Source organism: Musca domestica, unplaced genomic scaffold (genome assembly GCF_030504385.1).
Source record: "Musca domestica strain aabys unplaced genomic scaffold, Musca_domestica.polishedcontigs.V.1.1 16, whole genome shotgun sequence".
Classification (NCBI taxonomy): Eukaryota; Metazoa; Arthropoda; class Insecta; order Diptera; family Muscidae; genus Musca; species Musca domestica.
The window spans coordinates 14,214,002-14,230,120 of NW_026712219.1; the positions used below are offsets into that span (position 1 = coordinate 14,214,002).

Here is a 16,119-nt window from a genome sequence, read left to right on the forward strand (position 1 = left end):
CATAAAACGGTACCTCCCGATATTCGGTACAGCTTACAGCTTTTTTACTTTTTTTCTGTTATTTTCCTTGAGCCACTGTCAATCGTACAAAGGTTATTCATATTATTGTATACGAATTTCATTGATTATTGCCGAAAATACTGCAAAACACTCATCGCTTGCTATTGATAAGAAATATAAAAAAATCTTCGATCTGCCATCCGCCTTTGTTGACCAAAAATATTTACTTGATAATGGAAAATATTTTAAAAAATTATCTCCGTAAATTATTCGTTGTTACCTGCATTCGAATATTTCAGTAATTTCGTAAACGTATTAAGGGCCGCTTGCCTGTACTGATGAATTGGGAAAAATGCATAATTTGGAGAAACTAAAACGTGTCTGCATTATCATCGCCTTGGCGAACGGTGCCTATAATATTTGCAAAATCTTGGAACATGGCCTGCGCTACAAGGGATCGGGAGTGGTATTTGGATTTTCTGCGTTTTTGAGTAAGAATTGTTTTATAACGAATTTACTTTTAAATATAAAATTAATATTTATTTTTTAACATCTTAGAAATGGATGTGCCGAATTTGGCCATACTCATACTGCAGCTGAGCGTTGTTATTATGGCATTTTTGTTAGTTGTTGGCATAAAAATGGTAAGTTTTCTTAATCCAAGTAAATAAATGGCAAAATCAATCCTTGTGCCTCCTTCCTCTTTGAGGACTCTTTTCAGCAACATGGGTACAGTTATGTACAGTTTTTTCAGGAACAATTCCATGCCAAAGCCAATATAAATTATTCGTAGTTATTCTCAGAGTCTTAGCCAAATTTGGCACATTGATTTCTTCAATGATAGAAACCCTGCCTACAGAACATATTCATGTAGCTGTATTTCGGTAAAAACCCATACTTAAGAGTATCTCCGAATTCCCAACCCGATTTACATTAGGTTGTGATAAATGTTAATGGTATTAACATTTTATACCCTTCGCCCTACTGTGATAGGGGGTTTTATGCCCTTGGGCATTTATTTGTAACATGCAGATGGGAATGAAATGGACTTCACTTTAATGATCTGATGCATGTCTGACCGTCCGTCTGTCCATGTATATATGTAAACAAATTACAGGTGGCATTTATTATCCGATTGAGATGAAATTACCCAAACAATATTTGTTTGGCCCAAGGACGAACCCTATTGAAAATGGTGAGATTCAGTTCATATTTAGATATAGCTCCCATATATGTCTTCAACCGGTTTCGGGTTTATTGTGCACCAAGTAGCCAACATCAGTCCAAAAAGACCTGAATTTTGGTACATCCGACTGAATTCAATCTAGTAGCAACCACATCAAATTTGTTTTATCCGATTTGGTATTTACAGGGTGAGATAAAAAAAAACTGAAAAAAATCAAACGCCAGAATTTTAACATTTTTTTTTAATTTCATTGAATGAACGTAAAAAATGTCGGAAATAGCATCAAATTTTAGAATAAGTTTAGATTTGTTCGAATTGGTCACCTTTGGCACGTATTATGGCCTTCAAACGGCCAATAAAACGGTCACACGCTGTCACACGCTAAATGTTGCTCTGCGGTATTTTGGCCCATTCCCGGCGAAGCGCTTGCTTGAGGTGATCGACACTTTAGTATTGTTTAGTGCCCACCTTGCTTTCCAAAATACTCCAGACACAATGGCCCAACGTATTGGTATCCGAAGATTTTTGTGGTCATTGTGCGCTGGAAATGAACCGAGGAACCTCATTTTGTAAGCATTCTTCTTCATCATTCATCGAACTCAGCACGATGGTGCTGAGTCCTGTTGGAATGTCCAAGGTCTGCGGCCAAAATTTTTGCGTGCCCAAGGCTTTATTATACCCTCCAGAATATTTTCGCGATAATATTCGACATTTATTCTGTTATGGCAGCCCACACCATCACCAGGGGCGGCGCTTGAGTTCAGATGGCCAACCGAAGGTGCACATGTTCAGTTGACCTCTTTGGCAAGAAAATACGATCATTTTGTTTGTTTACAAACGGCTTCACAAAGAATGTTTTCTTATCGGAGAAAACCAAATTCGGCAGTTCAACACTTTCGGCCAAGCGAAGCAACTCTTTAGATCTTTTGAGTCTATTTTCTTTCTGTTGCGGTTTAAGTTCTTGCACTTTTTGGAATTTCATTGGCTTAACCCTGAGCTCAATTTTCTTGATTTGCCGAATGGAATATTGCGATATGTTCAGCTCACGAGCCATTTCTCGACCACTACGATGCGGGTTTCAATCAAGTCACTTCTTTACTTTTCGAACCATTTCTGCTGATGTTGCTATTTTCTTCCATCCACTTCCTTGACGTCTGGCTACGCTACCAGTATCGCTGTAACGAGCGATGGTACGAGACACAAACGATTTATTCACATTTATATTCTGGAGTGCTCTAACGATATCCACTTTTCGTTTCCCAGCCAAATATAAAGAAATCACACTATCACGCTTGAATTCCGGCACGAATAATTTTTTTTTCTGAAAAATTCTCACCAAAATGCTTTTGTACGTTTGTAGACAATATAATGAGCTGTCACTGGAATAATTTTAACATATGTCGGACGAGTGGCTTAGAAATGACAGCAATCTGAAGTTGGATGCAGTTTTTTCATCTAACCCTGTATATATTGCCCCAATAAATATTTTTAAATATAATTATTTTCGATATCATATCATGCATTATACAGCATTGCTATTTGGTACTAGATGTAAAAAAGTCTCCGTCAAATTTGTTAAAAATTGATTTAGAGTTGGTTATAGTTCCCAAATGGTTACTACTCTAAGGCCTTGATTTGCATTCAAATAAGTTTCATAGTTGGTATGATCTACTTCACATAAACTCCCAATATAAACGTTTTTTATTACGGGAGCTCTACTAAATATAAAATTTTGGCTCACCCGAACTCAACTGCGTGTTACTTGCTAATGTTAATCTCTGATGTGGTGGGAACCGAAAGAAGTGGTCGATATTCGCCATCTTCGAGATGGTCCTTAGTTTTATAGAAATATGACGACTAAACCTTGAATCATGTCAGATACTCTATTATGATCCACACCAGCCAAGCAAGTGTCCTGATGTTGTCTTTTGGAATCTCAGTGTACATAAAGAACTCCTTGGGAAGATTTTTGATATTTTGGACTTTTTCCCTAATCCTAGTTGTTGTTTTAGAAATGCCGTTTATTCGTAGGATTCTGGCTACTTTATAGTATAGCCGCATATCTGGCTCAACGTTTATTGACATGGCTATCGCACAGCAGCCATGAACTGCCCGAGGAAATTATTTATGGAATGAAGTCATTGCGTGAGTTAAGTTTACAATTCATTGCCACTTGAATTTGAAGTAATTCGAAATTTGTATAATATTTTTACAGCCCTTCAAGTCATGGTTATCTACCCGATTTATGTTTTGTTCAAAGCCATGAGATTTGATGTCGATGATGATATGGAAAGAAGGTTGCTATTCAATCGCAGATCTAATCATTAGTGAATGGGGTTGTGGAATGGAACCTAAAAACAATATAGCGACCATTTTTAGAATAATAAAAATGTGTTAACATTTTATATAAATAAATACCACACAAAATTCGAAACAAAAATAAATTTGCAATCATTAGTAATGTCAATTAATTTAATTTGATGTGTCTCAAGAGGTTATCAGTGAGTGACTAGATTATGCTTTGTCTTCTTTAATAAAATTCTATTTTAAATTTGAGAATTTTCATATCCACAGCTCAGTTTTATTCACATTTGGCATAACAACGACATCAAAATTTACGTACATAACAAACATGTCATTGAGTCCCCTTTCGAAGCACTGCATTGGTATGGCCATATTTCTGTTTGGAGTCAGCATAGCCTCAATGTTGTTTACAAATGAGCGTTGGACTTTTAAGGCGAGCAATGGCGATGAGTGGGAGAGGGGTAAGTATGAAAGCATGTATTTGAATAATATTGTAATATTTATTTAGAAAATTCTTAAAATTTGGCATTAAATAAAAAATAGTATTTTTAAAACCTCCACCATAGTATGGAGGGTATATTAAGTTTTTCATTCCGTTTGTAAAACCTCGATATATATTCTTGATCAGCACAAAATTCTATGTCGATTTAACGATGACCTGTCTGTCCATCTGTGGTTCCGTGGAATAGCATGGGCTATACGGGGTGAGATAAAAAAAACTGCAACCAACTTCAGACTGATGTCATTTCTAAGCCACTAATCCGACAGCTGTTAAAATTATTCTAGTGACAGCTCATTATATTGTTTACAAGCGTACAAAGGCATTTTGGTGAGACTTTCCAAAAAAAAAAAATGTTTTTCGTGGTGGAATTCAAGTGTGATAGAGTGATTTCTTTATATTTGACTGGAAAATCACAAGTGGTTATCGTTAGAGCACTACAGCATTTAAATCTTTTTTGATACTGGTAGCGTAGCTCGACGTCAAGGAACTGGACGGTAGAAAACAGCAACATCAGCAGAAATGGTTAGAAAATTAAAGAAGCGACTTTGGTCGAAACCTGCGTCGCAGTGGCCGGAAAATGGCTCGTGAGCTGAACATATCGCAATATTCCATTCGGCAAATATTGAAAAATGAGCTCGGGGTAAAGCCTTTGAAATTCCAGAAAGTGCAAGAACTCACACCGCAACAGAAAGAAAATAGACTCAATAGAGCTAAAGAGTTGCTTCGCTTGGCCGATGAGAAAACATTCGTTGTCCAGCAGTTTGTACGTAAACAAAATGATCGTGTTTACTTGCCAAAGAGGTCAGTTGAACATGTGCACCTTCGGTTGGCCACCAGAACTCAAGCGCCGCCCCTGGTAATGGTGTGGGCTGCCATAACAGAATAAATGCCGAATATTATCGCGAAAATATTCTGGAGGGCATATTAAAGCCTTGGGCACGCAAACATTTTGGCCGCAGACCTTGGACATTCCAACAGGACTCAGCACCATCGAACTCAGCACCATGGTGCTGAAGAAGAATGGTTACAAAATGAGGTTCCTCGGTTCATTTCCAGCGCACAATGCCCACAAAAATCTTCGGATACAAATACGTTGGACTATTGTGTCTGGAATATTTTGGAAAGCAAGGTTGACACTAAAAAATACCAAAGTGTCGATCACATCAGGCAAGCGCTTCGCCGGGAATGTGCCAAAATACCGCAAAACAACATTCGGGCAGCGTGTGACGGTTTCATTGGCCCTTTGAAGGCCATAATTCGTGCCAAAGGTGACCAATTCGAACAAATCTAAACTTAGTCTAAAATTTGATGCTATTTCCGACACTCAATGAAATTAAAAAAAAAAAAAATGTAAAAATAATGGCATTTGACTTTGTTGCAGTTTTTTTATTTCAACCTGTGTAGGATGACGTTTAGGTATAGCCCGCACATATCGATACCTCATTATATTTGGTATTTTGATGATTTTAGCGACATTTTTCAATGGAATTCGTATCGTATCGTATTTGAAGTTGTTAATAGATAGTACATTCTATGACAAAAATGGTCTATGCAGGCCCATATATCCGTATATTCGGTATTAAAAAAAAAATCGACGACTATTTAGCCCTGTCCGTCCGTCTATTGGAATCAAGTTGGAGTCAAAACGAATAAAGGTAGGAAACTAAAATGTTTCTCCAATCTGTTATTTGTCTGCAGGCAGGCCATGATTTAGGATTAGGATTTTTTAAAATATTAGCCACATTTTTATACCCTACAACACTATGTGTTGGGGGCATTATAATTTTGATTGGGCCAAAAATTATGTAACACCACGAAATATTGATTTCCTACATAGGAAAGTATATATATGGATCTCCCTATCTCGACGAGCTGAGTCGATCTAGCTATGTATGTCCGTCCGCCCGTCTGTCCATGTTAATTTGTAATCACTCTACAGGTCCCAATTATGGCCCGATCTTCACGAAATTTAGAATGGAGGTGGAGCTAGGGTCAGAATATTTCTTTTGGAGATGATCGCATAATATTTAGAGGTTGAAATGGACCAAAAATTGAAAAAATTCCTGATTTTTCAGTTGCACTACAGGTCGCCATTATAGACCAATCAAAGTTAGAAGTTAGCATGGGGCTGGAGCTTAGGGCTGGGCAGAAACCTTCCAATTTTGATGGTCATCGGGTAATATTTACTGGTTGAAATAGATTTGTGATAAATAAAAGTCAAATTTTCCATTAAACCATTTAATGCCGGCGAAATCACAAATAGACGAACAGGTCAATTCTGGCCGTTACGTAGATGCCGATACTAAAAATATCGGATATATATGGCGAAATATATACAATGTATATATAAAAAGAAAGGGGATGTTAGCTAGAATGCTTATATCTCCAGAAAGGCTGTAGCGATTTTGACAAATTTTGCCTTTTGGCATAAAAGTTTAAAATCTAAAAAAAATCGCATAAAAAGATGTCAATAATGATGTTTATATAGATTTTGTAGTATTTTGTGACATTTTGTTATTTTTTCATATTTTTTATCGCATGCGATTTTTTCAATTTGACTTATAATATTGAAGTGTACATTTTGTAATATCTTTGCACTTTACAACACAAGTTGAGGTTATTATTTATATACAGATTGCAATTATTGTCCGACCTCACGAAATTTTTCACAAAGGTAGGGTTAGGCTCAGAAGGTCTAAGCCTATTGTTTTCAAAGATGTCCGCAATATATTTAGGGTTGAAATGGACCAGCAACTCAAACTGTTCCTGATTTTGCAGCCGTTATAAAGGTCACAAATAGAAACCAAAGAGAGCGGGTAGAACATTACTTACAGGCGACATCCGAAATACACAATAGGCGAACTTCTGGCTTTTTATTTATGCTGACTTCGTTGACGAATATAGCCAAATATCGTAGACAAGCAAATCATATAGATGAGTCTAAATTTGTAGATACAGAGCGGGTTCTTGCTTTTGGAGGTGATCGCAAAATATTAAGGGGCTAAAATTAACCAAAAACAGAAAAAAAAATCCTGATCACACAATTGAAGCCAATCGACACGCCTGAGAAGGGAGTTAAGCACAGGGAAGGATTCTGGCAATTTGGATGACCATTGGATTATATTTAGCTGTAAAATGGACCACAACAACTAACAGCACGACGGAGTGCGTAAGTATTGAGCAAATGTCCCTGGTCAAAATGCTAAGGTAATATTATTGTATTGTAGGGTATCACATGGTCGGCCCTGCCCGACTATAGCCTTTGCTTACTTGTTTTAATATAATTTTCTGAAATTCTACACAAGAAGTTCTTCCTGAACCCCTGAAAGAGGATTTAATATATAGGACCACGATATCGTATAACCCCCATCCAATGTTACCCCCGATATTCCATATGTTGATGATTTTAGCCACATTTCCAATCGAACTGTGTTAAGAAGTGTTTTTGTAAGTACATTACCCCCTGGAAGAGAAGAGTCTATACAGATCCACGATATCATATATCCCTTACATAACGGTTCCTCCCGATATTCTGTATTTTGATAATTGAAGCCAAATGGAATGGAATTAATGGAATTGTCTTAAAATCCACACAGGGAATTCCCTCTGAGTACTTTACCCCCGGGGTGAGATATTCCCAGATACTCGGTATTTCCATGATTTTAGCGGTTGTAATCATCGGAATTGTTTCAAATTTCGTATTTGAAGTTCGGAATTGTAACTACAGCCTATGGCAAAAAATTACTTTTGCAGCACGTTTTCATATAGGCCCCATATAAGGGTTTTCATACAAGCGGTATTTGTCGACGTTTTTTTTTTAAATTTTCAAGTTCCTTCTGAATGGTGGAGGGTATAAAAACTTCCGCGCCGATCTTACTGCTATTTTACTTTTTTAAATGTTATAATTATTTATTTGTTTATTTATTTATGTTTTTTTTTTTTAATTTCCAAATACGTTCCAAGTTGTGGAAGGCATTCAAAGTTCGGCCGGGCCGAACTTACTGCTTTTTAACTTGTGTTTAATATTATTTTGCTTATTTTTCCAGAATACTATCAGGACATGTTTTTCCTTGCAATGACCGCTGTTTCTTCTCTCCTTATGATGGCTAGTGCATTTACGGTAAATATTTTTTAATAAAATTTTCTTTTTTCTATAATGCCTACATACGTAACATATTTTTTTCTATTTATCTTCTGTACAGAGACGTCCATTTCTCTTCATACCCATTTGGATAGTTGGTTTTGTGTATCTCGGCTATATGTACTACATCAAAATCTCACAATTCCAAGAAAACTACTATAAACTAATTGCAGATCTTCTCGTTTATGGCGGTAAGTAAGAAGTACTTAAGATTATAAATTATCTTAAAATAATTTTAAATTTTAGGTTTGGTATTTGCCGTTTTGAATCCAACTGTGGGATTGCGAAAGGAAATCCTTGAGGAGAAGACGGTTCAATCAAAATATAATAAACGGAACTGAAAGGAAAACTAAAGCACCAACAATATTTGGAGACATTTTGTACGTTTGATTTTTATGTCGACACCTTCTTGTTGGAACCATACCAAACGGTTTTTGAAATTTTAATGTCGTTCATAGTAAGAAACGTTCGTGTGAATATTGAACAAAAAATGGAAAACAAATTTGTACGATTTTTATGATTTTTTGTTGAAAAAATAAATAAAATAAAATTGTATAACTAAGCTTATGGAATTCAATATAACCCTCCAAATCTTCAATATTCGCCATTCGACGTCATTAATATTAAAAATAAATTTATGAAATCTGGTAGTGAGATAAAAAACCTGCAACAAAGTCAAACGCCAAAATTTTTAGATTTTTTTTATTTTATTGAATGAAAGCAAAAAATGTCGAAAATAGCATCAAATTTTAGAACAAATTTAGATTTGTTAATATTGGTCACCTGTGGCACGAATTATGGCCTTCCTACGGCCAATAAAACCCTCATACGGTGCTCGAATGTTGCTCTGCGGTATTTTGGTCCATTCCCAGCGAAGCGCTTACTTGAGGTGATCGAAACTTTGGTATTTTTTAGTGCCCACCTTGCTTTCCAAAATACTCCTGACACAATAGTCCAACGACTTGGTATCCGGAGGCCATTGTGCGCTGGAAATGAAGCGAGGAACCTTTCTTTTGGAATGTCCAAGGTCAGCGGCCAAAATGTTTGCGTGCCCAAGGCTTTAATACACCCTCCAGAATATTTTCGCGATAATATTCGTCATTTATTCCGATGCCACGGTCGATTAATACGAGAGCGAATATCGGCTGTTATGGCGGCCCACACCATCACCATAGCCGGCGCTTGAGTTCTGGTGGCCAACCGAAGGTACACATTTTCAGCTGGAGAAAACCAAATTCGGCAGTTCACCACTCTCGGCCAAGCGAAGCAACTCCTTAGCTCTAAGTCTATTTTCTTTCTGTTGCGGTGTAAGTTCTTGCACTTTTTGGAAGTTCAATGGCTTTACCCCGAGCCCATTTTTCAATATTTTTCGAATGGAATATTGCGATATGTTCAGCTCACGAGCCGTTTTTCGGACCCTTTGACGCTGGTTTCGATCCAGTCGCTTCGTTACTTTTCAAACCATTTCTGCTGATGTTGCTGTTTTCTTCCGTCCACTTCCTTGACGTCGGGCTACGCTACCAGTATCACGGTAACGAGCGATGATACGAGACATACAATATTCATTCGCATTTAAATGCTAGAGTGCTCTAACGATAGCCACTTGTGGTTTTCCAGCCAAATATAAAGAAATCACACTATAAAGATTGAATTCCATGACGAATAACTTTTTTTCTGGAAAATTCTCACAAAAATGCTTTTGTACGCTTGTAAACAATATAATGAGCTGTCACTGGAATAATTTTAACAGCTGTCGGACGAGTGGCGTAGAAATGACAGCAGTCTGAAGTTGGTTACAGTATTTTCATCTCACCCTGTATACTTTGTAGCGTCTATCGTGAATATTTCGAAGAGTTACAAACCGAATCAACGTTAATATGCCCTCCAAAGAAGGAAGGAATATACATATAATTATATTTATAAAATTACAAAATTTTATAAAACTACGAAGAGTTCTTACGTTCGCTATTTTTTCTGAAGCTGAATTTGGGCAAAAATGTTCAAACATTGTTTAAATTTTAAATCTTTTTTAATCGAAATTAAAAACAAGTAAAAAAAACATTAAGTTCGGCCAGGCCAAACTTTTAATACCCTCCACCTTAGGTTAAAGGAAACATTAGAAGAAATGTGGCGAAAACTATCAAAATACCGAATATTGGGAGGTACCGTTATATGGGGACTATATCAAAACGTGGACCTATACATACAATGTTACGCCACACGAACTAGAACCCATAATGACCCACAAATACCAATTTTTAGAAAAATCCGTGAAAAAATGTGGCAAAAAAAAAAATTAAAATACAGAATATCGGGAGTTACCTTTATATGGGGGTTATACCAAAACCTGGACCCATACATGCAATGTTTTGCCACACGCACAGGGATCCATTATGACCTACAAGTACCAATTTTCAGACAAATCCGTGAAAAAATGTGGCATTAATAAGCAAAATACCGAATATCGGAAGGTACCGTTATATGGGACTATACCAGAACGTGGACCAATATATCTGATTTTCAATACTAACCATCCTAGACACAATACAAATTGCTCTGTTAAATTATTATTATATTATTATTATTTGACGCTCTACGTCAAATAATGTGGGTTGTATCGTGATTTCAACAGACAGACAGACATCGTTAAATCGTCTTAGAATTTTATGCTGATTATGAATATATATACTTTATGGGGTCTACGACGAATATTTATGGATGTTACAAACGGAATGACAAAGTTAATATACCCTCCTTTCCAAGGTGGAGGGTACAATTACAGTCATGTACTCTAATTGGATATTGAGTTTAGTTCCATCTCTCTCCCACTTGCGTCTGTTGATGTGGCATCAAACCCACCGTTCTTATCACTCAGACTCAGAATGACAAGTGCAAGTGCTCATAAACATTAAAAGTATTTGTGTGTGCTCAATCAAACATTCCGAAAATACATATCAATTTCTTTTCGGGAGAACAAAGAAATGTAGCGAAAATTAAAGTTCAGAGTTTATCGCCAAGGTATTGAATTTTTTTCTAATTTTCTAATATTTGATAGAAGATGCTATTTGCAAAGAATTTTGAAGAATCGATTTCAGTTTAGATTTTAAAACCTCTTCAATTGGTATTGTCTAATTTGCCGAACCTCAAAATGGGATTGAGTCCTTTGTCTTGGCATTGTATTGTGTTGGCCATAGCTTTCCTTCTATTCAATGTCTATAGTTTTGATGAAGACTGGAAAAACTTGGAAAAACATGTCATGAACAAAACGGAAAGTGAAGATCCAATAGATGATGAATCAGAGTTTGGTAAATATAACGATAACTATAACATAACTGTAAATAAACCACTTTTGAAATTTGATATTTTTAAAATATTTTAACACTACATATACTTTGGAACCTCAACTTTATTTTCGTAGCAGTTGGTTATTTTTTCGCTCCCTTTTTCAGATTCATATGTTTTTGTCGGTTATTCCCTTGCAGCTATGCTTTTTGCAATTCTCATGATTTGGGGCATATTCAAGGTATATTTATTTCATCTTAAAATTAATTTCCTAAATTTAAAGATTTTTTTTTAAATTATTCTTCTAGAGAAATGTATATCTCATGGTACCCGTATTTTTCACCATTGGTTTCGGCATGTTTTACAGTGAGGACTGGTTCAAGTCAATGGACAAGTGGATGGTTGTATTGGGAGGTAGGTGATGGTTTGAAAAAGAAATAATTTTTATAAAAAAATATTATTTTTTTTATTGCAGCTGCTTTTGTGCTTCTGAATCCCATCTTCATTGAAATGCATCAAATCTGTAAGGAAAACGCTGCAAAACGTAGACGCCAGGTGACAGTTTATGGTTGAGATTGTGAATGGCGATAATCATGTAATGTAATGCAACGTACCAGCGATTTAATAAAACAATTTAATAAAAAAAAATTATTCATTATACCCTACACCACAAGTGGTCAGGGTATTATGTCCTTGTGCATTTGTTTGTAACAGGCAAAAGGAAACGAGTTAGACCCATAGTTCCTTTAGATGATCTGCATAGAATCACATTTTGAGTCGATTTATGCATGTCCGTCCGTCTGTCCATGCATTTTTGTAAACATAGTACAGTTCGCATTTTTTGCCCGATTCAGATGAAATTTTGCACAAATCATTTGTTCACCCCAAGGACGAACCCTATTGAAATTGGAGATAATCGGAAAAAATTTACATATAGCTCCCATATATATCTTCGTCCGATTTGGCTTTTATTGTGCACCAAACGTGTAATATCAGTCCGAATAGTATGGAACATACAACCAAATTAGGCCTGAAAATAAGTATGCCAAATTTGATCGAAATCGGTTCAGAGATATAGCTATAGCTCACATATATATTGTTCATCCGATTTGTTATATTTGTCACCCACAGCCGTAATATGCACTCTATAACAATACTATTTGGGGAAATATATCAAATGCAGCTCAGAAATAAATTTGCTAATTTTTATCGAGATCGATTCAGATTTGGATATAGCTCCCATACATAACTTCGTCCGATTAACCTTTGATTGTGCACCAAACGTCTAATATTTGCCCAAATTGGATGGAATTTTGCACATACGACCGAATTGAGTCTAGAAGCTAGTATGTCAAATTTGGTGAAGATCGGTTCAGATATAGCTGTAGCTCCCATATATATTGTTCATCCGATTTGTTGGATTTGTTACCCACAGCCATAATATGCACTCCGTAACAACGATATTCAGGGAAAAATCAAATAAATTTGAAAAATTTTAATGTAATTGTATATTTTCTTTCTGAGATGAGACAGAAAGAATGGTGAATATTGTAAATATCAGAACATGAATATTTTATGAAAACTTGGAAAAAAGTATCTGGAGAAAGAAGACATTTAAATCGACCTATGTCGTTTCATGTCTGTCCGGACGGCTGGTGCACTCGCTAAATATCGAAGGAATTGTTCTAAACTTAGTACATGGAATATTTGTACCAAATGAAGGAGCAGAGCTGAGTTGGGCAATATCTGTTGAAACTTGGAAAACTTTGCTAAAATTGACAAAATTAATAAAAGAAATTTTGTGTCTGCTCAACAATAGTTCAAAATTATACAGTTAGTTTGGCCTATATTGGAGCAAGTCTAAAAATCATTGGTCTTTTTTTTATACCCTCCACCATACTATGGAGGGTATATTAATTTTGTCATTCCGTTTGTAACTCCTCGAAATACTCATGTCAGACCCAACAAAGTATATATATTCCTGATCAGCGTAAAATTCTAAGACGATTTAGCCATGTCCGTCTGTCTGTCTGTGTGTCTGTCTGTCTGTCCGTCTGTCTGTCTGTCTGTCTATCTGTTGTAATCACGCTATCTTTCGAACCAATTGAGATAGAAGGCTAAAATTTTGCACACATGTATATTTTGCCAGTAGGCAGGTTAAGTTCGTAAATGGGCCATGTAGGTCCAAGTTATCATATAGCCCCCATATAACGGTACCTCCCGATATTCGGTATTTTGATGATTTTAGCGACATTATTCACCGGAATTGTTTCAAATTTGGCATTTGAAGTTCGTAATGGATACTACAGCCTAAGACAGAAAATAATCTGTGTAGGTCCACGTCTTCGTATAGCCCCTACATAACGGTAGCCCGCCGATATTCGGTATTTTTATAATTTTAGCGACATTATTTAACAAAATCGTTCCAAATTTGATATTTGAAGTTCGTAATAGATACTGCAGCATAAAACAGAAAATGGGCCATGTAGGTCCACGTCTTCGTATAGCCCCCATATACCATACCCCCCGATATTCGGTATTTTGATGATTTTTGCGACATTATTTACCGGAATCGTTTCAATGTTGGCATTTGAAGTTCGTAATAGATGGTGCAGCATAAAACAGCAAATGGGCCATGTAGGTCCACGTCTTCGTATAGCCCCCATATGCCGTACCCCGCGATATTCGGTATTTTGATGATTTTAGCGACATTATTTACCGGGATTGTTCCAAATTTCGCATGTGAAGTTCGTAATGGATACTTCAGCCCATGCCAGAAAATTGTCTGTGCAGGTCCACGTCTTCGTATAGCCCCCATATAACGGTACCCCCTATATTCGGTATTACTACATTATAAACAGATTTTTCTTCAAGTTTCGCATTTAAATATTGTAATAACTTATGACAAAAGTTGCTTATGCAGGTCCACGTCGTCGGTATTTTTAAGATTTTAACAGAATTTTTAACGGATTTTATTTATTGTTTTGGAAACTGTCAAATTTGTACCAAATGGTGGAGGGTATTAAAAGTTCGGCCCGGCCGAACTTACAGCTTTTTTACTTGTTGTATTTGAAGTTCGAAAGGGATACTACATCCTAAGACAGAAAATTGTCTATGCAGGTCCACTTCTTCGTATAGCCCCCATATAACGGTACCTCCCAATATTCGATATTTTGATGATTTCATCAGTACCTCCGTATATTCGGTATTTTGACGAGTTTAGGTACAATACCCACCGAAATTGTTAGAGATGTCGTATTTGAACTTCGTAATGGATGCTACAGCCTATGACAGAAAATTGTCTATGCTGGTCCAGGTCTTCGCACAGCGATATAACGGTACCTCCCTATATTCGATATTTTGATGATTTTAGCTACATTATTCACCGTTAATTTCAAGTTTTCGAATTTGAATATGGTAATGGCTTATGACAAACAATGCCTATGTTGGTCCACGTCTTATAGATCCCATTAAAACGGCTATATTCGGTATTTTTAAAATTTAAACAGAATTTTTAATGGATTTTATTTTATTTATTTATTTATTTTTATTTTTTTTTTTTTTTTTTTGAAAATTTCCTAATTCTTTCCAAATGGTGGAGAGTATTCAAAGTTCGGCCCGGCCGAACTTACTGCTTTTTAATTTGATAATCTTGATAGTATCCTACATAACAACACCCTGATCTTACATCTCTCTGTCGTTGGTCATCAAAGCCAGTGTTGTTATCAATGGGTTTGAAATGACAATTGACACATCGCATTTATTTGAAAGAACAAAGAATTATAGCAAAACTGAAAGTTCATAGTTTATCGGTTTTATTTCGACATTTCAAACAATATGCAATGTGGAAAGAATTTTAAAAAATGTAAGTCAGTTTATATTTCGAAACATCTAAAACAACTATTGCGTTTTTTTTTCTTTTGCCGAAGTCAAAATGGGATTGAGTCCTTTGTCTTGGCATTGCATTATTTTGGCACTAGGTTTTCTGCTATTCAGAGTTGGTAGTTTTGATAATTGGAGTTATTTGCATAAACAATCCATGAATAAAACGGAAAGTGAAGATCCATTTTTGGGGAAATAGGACAATGGTAAATACAACTGTTGCCTAACAACAGTCAAAACAGAAAATGTGTCGTAACGAAATATTTGTAGCATGACATCTATTTGAATAGATAATAAATTTGATCTCCTCTCTTTGCAGATTTATACATTTTTGTTGGATATTCCTTTGTAAGTGCGCTTTTTACAGTGCTCATGATTTGGGGCATATTTAAGGTATACTTATTATATACTCCAATATATTTTTCTAAATTTAAAGAATTTATATTTTAATTGTTGTTTTTTAGAGAAATGTATATCTCATGGTGCCCGTATTTTCCACGATTGCCTTTGGCATGTTTTACAAGGAGAACTGGTTGGACTCAAAAGAAAGGTGTATAGCTGTATTGGGCGGTATGTGTGACTTCTTTTGAGACATTTATTTTTTACAAATACTTAGGTATTTTCGTGTTACAATATTACAGCTGGTTTTGCCTTTCTGAATCCCATCTTTATTGAAATGCATCAAATCCGCAAAGAAAATGCTGCAAAACGTAGACGCCAGGTGACAGTTTATGGTTGAGCTTTTGATTGGAGAGATAATCCTGAAATGCAGAATGTATCAACGACTTAATAAAGAAAGAGTTGGATTTTAATTTAAATAAA

The 16,119-nt window shown here is 35.9% G+C and overlaps 3 protein-coding genes across 4 annotated transcripts; all 3 read left to right on the forward strand.

The window, feature by feature from the left end:
- The first annotated feature begins 262 nt into the window (after positions 1–262).
- LOC101894980 (uncharacterized) lies at positions 263–3,515 on the forward strand. The gene is made up of 4 exons (XM_005183257.4): positions 263–491; positions 559–644; positions 3,199–3,331; positions 3,402–3,515. The coding sequence occupies exons 1-4, from the start codon at positions 353–355 to the stop codon at positions 3,512–3,514; spliced, it is 471 nt and encodes a 156-aa protein (XP_005183314.1). The 5' UTR covers positions 263–352; the 3' UTR covers position 3,515.
- Positions 3,516–3,751: 236 nt separating this feature from the next.
- Positions 3,752–8,624, forward strand: LOC101895142 (uncharacterized). The gene is made up of 4 exons (XM_005183258.4): positions 3,752–3,951; positions 8,039–8,112; positions 8,195–8,324; positions 8,380–8,624. The coding sequence occupies exons 1-4, from the start codon at positions 3,819–3,821 to the stop codon at positions 8,472–8,474; spliced, it is 432 nt and encodes a 143-aa protein (XP_005183315.1). The 5' UTR covers positions 3,752–3,818; the 3' UTR covers positions 8,475–8,624.
- Positions 8,625–11,207: 2,583 nt separating this feature from the next.
- Positions 11,208–16,119, forward strand: LOC101895311 (uncharacterized). 2 transcript variants are annotated; one of them, XM_011294125.3, is made up of 4 exons: positions 11,208–11,438; positions 11,583–11,656; positions 15,762–15,867; positions 15,939–16,119. In XM_011294125.3, exons 1-4 carry the CDS (start codon positions 11,282–11,284, stop codon positions 16,034–16,036), a joined length of 435 nt encoding a protein of 144 aa, XP_011292427.1. In that variant the 5' UTR covers positions 11,208–11,281; the 3' UTR covers positions 16,037–16,119. The 2 variants fall into 2 exon arrangements, with proteins under 2 accessions (XP_011292427.1, XP_005183316.1); XM_005183259.4 differs by lacking the exons at positions 15,762–15,867; positions 15,939–16,119 and adding exons at positions 11,724–11,829; positions 11,891–12,063 and having other exon boundaries at positions 11,209–11,438.

Excerpts from the sequence above, each read along its gene's own strand:
- LOC101895311 (XM_011294125.3), top strand. The coding sequence starts at position 11,282 with ATGGGATTGAGTCCTTTGTCTTGGCATTGTATTGTGTTGGCCATAGCT. Across the intron at positions 11,439-11,582 it reads AGATGATGAATCAGAGTTTG|ATTCATATGTTTTTGTCGGT; the intron begins GTAAATATAACG and ends TCCCTTTTTCAG. Across the intron at positions 11,657-15,761 it reads TGATTTGGGGCATATTCAAG|AGAAATGTATATCTCATGGT; the intron begins GTATATTTATTT and ends GTTGTTTTTTAG.
- LOC101895142 (XM_005183258.4), top strand. The coding sequence starts at position 3,819 with ATGTCATTGAGTCCCCTTTCGAAGCACTGCATTGGTATGGCCATATTT. Across the intron at positions 8,113-8,194 it reads TGATGGCTAGTGCATTTACG|AGACGTCCATTTCTCTTCAT; the intron begins GTAAATATTTTT and ends TCTTCTGTACAG. Across the intron at positions 8,325-8,379 it reads AGATCTTCTCGTTTATGGCG|GTTTGGTATTTGCCGTTTTG; the intron begins GTAAGTAAGAAG and ends TTTAAATTTTAG.
- LOC101894980 (XM_005183257.4), top strand. The coding sequence starts at position 353 with ATGCATAATTTGGAGAAACTAAAACGTGTCTGCATTATCATCGCCTTG. Across the intron at positions 492-558 it reads TGGATTTTCTGCGTTTTTGA|AAATGGATGTGCCGAATTTG; the intron begins GTAAGAATTGTT and ends TTAACATCTTAG. Across the intron at positions 3,332-3,401 it reads TTATGGAATGAAGTCATTGC|CCCTTCAAGTCATGGTTATC; the intron begins GTGAGTTAAGTT and ends ATATTTTTACAG.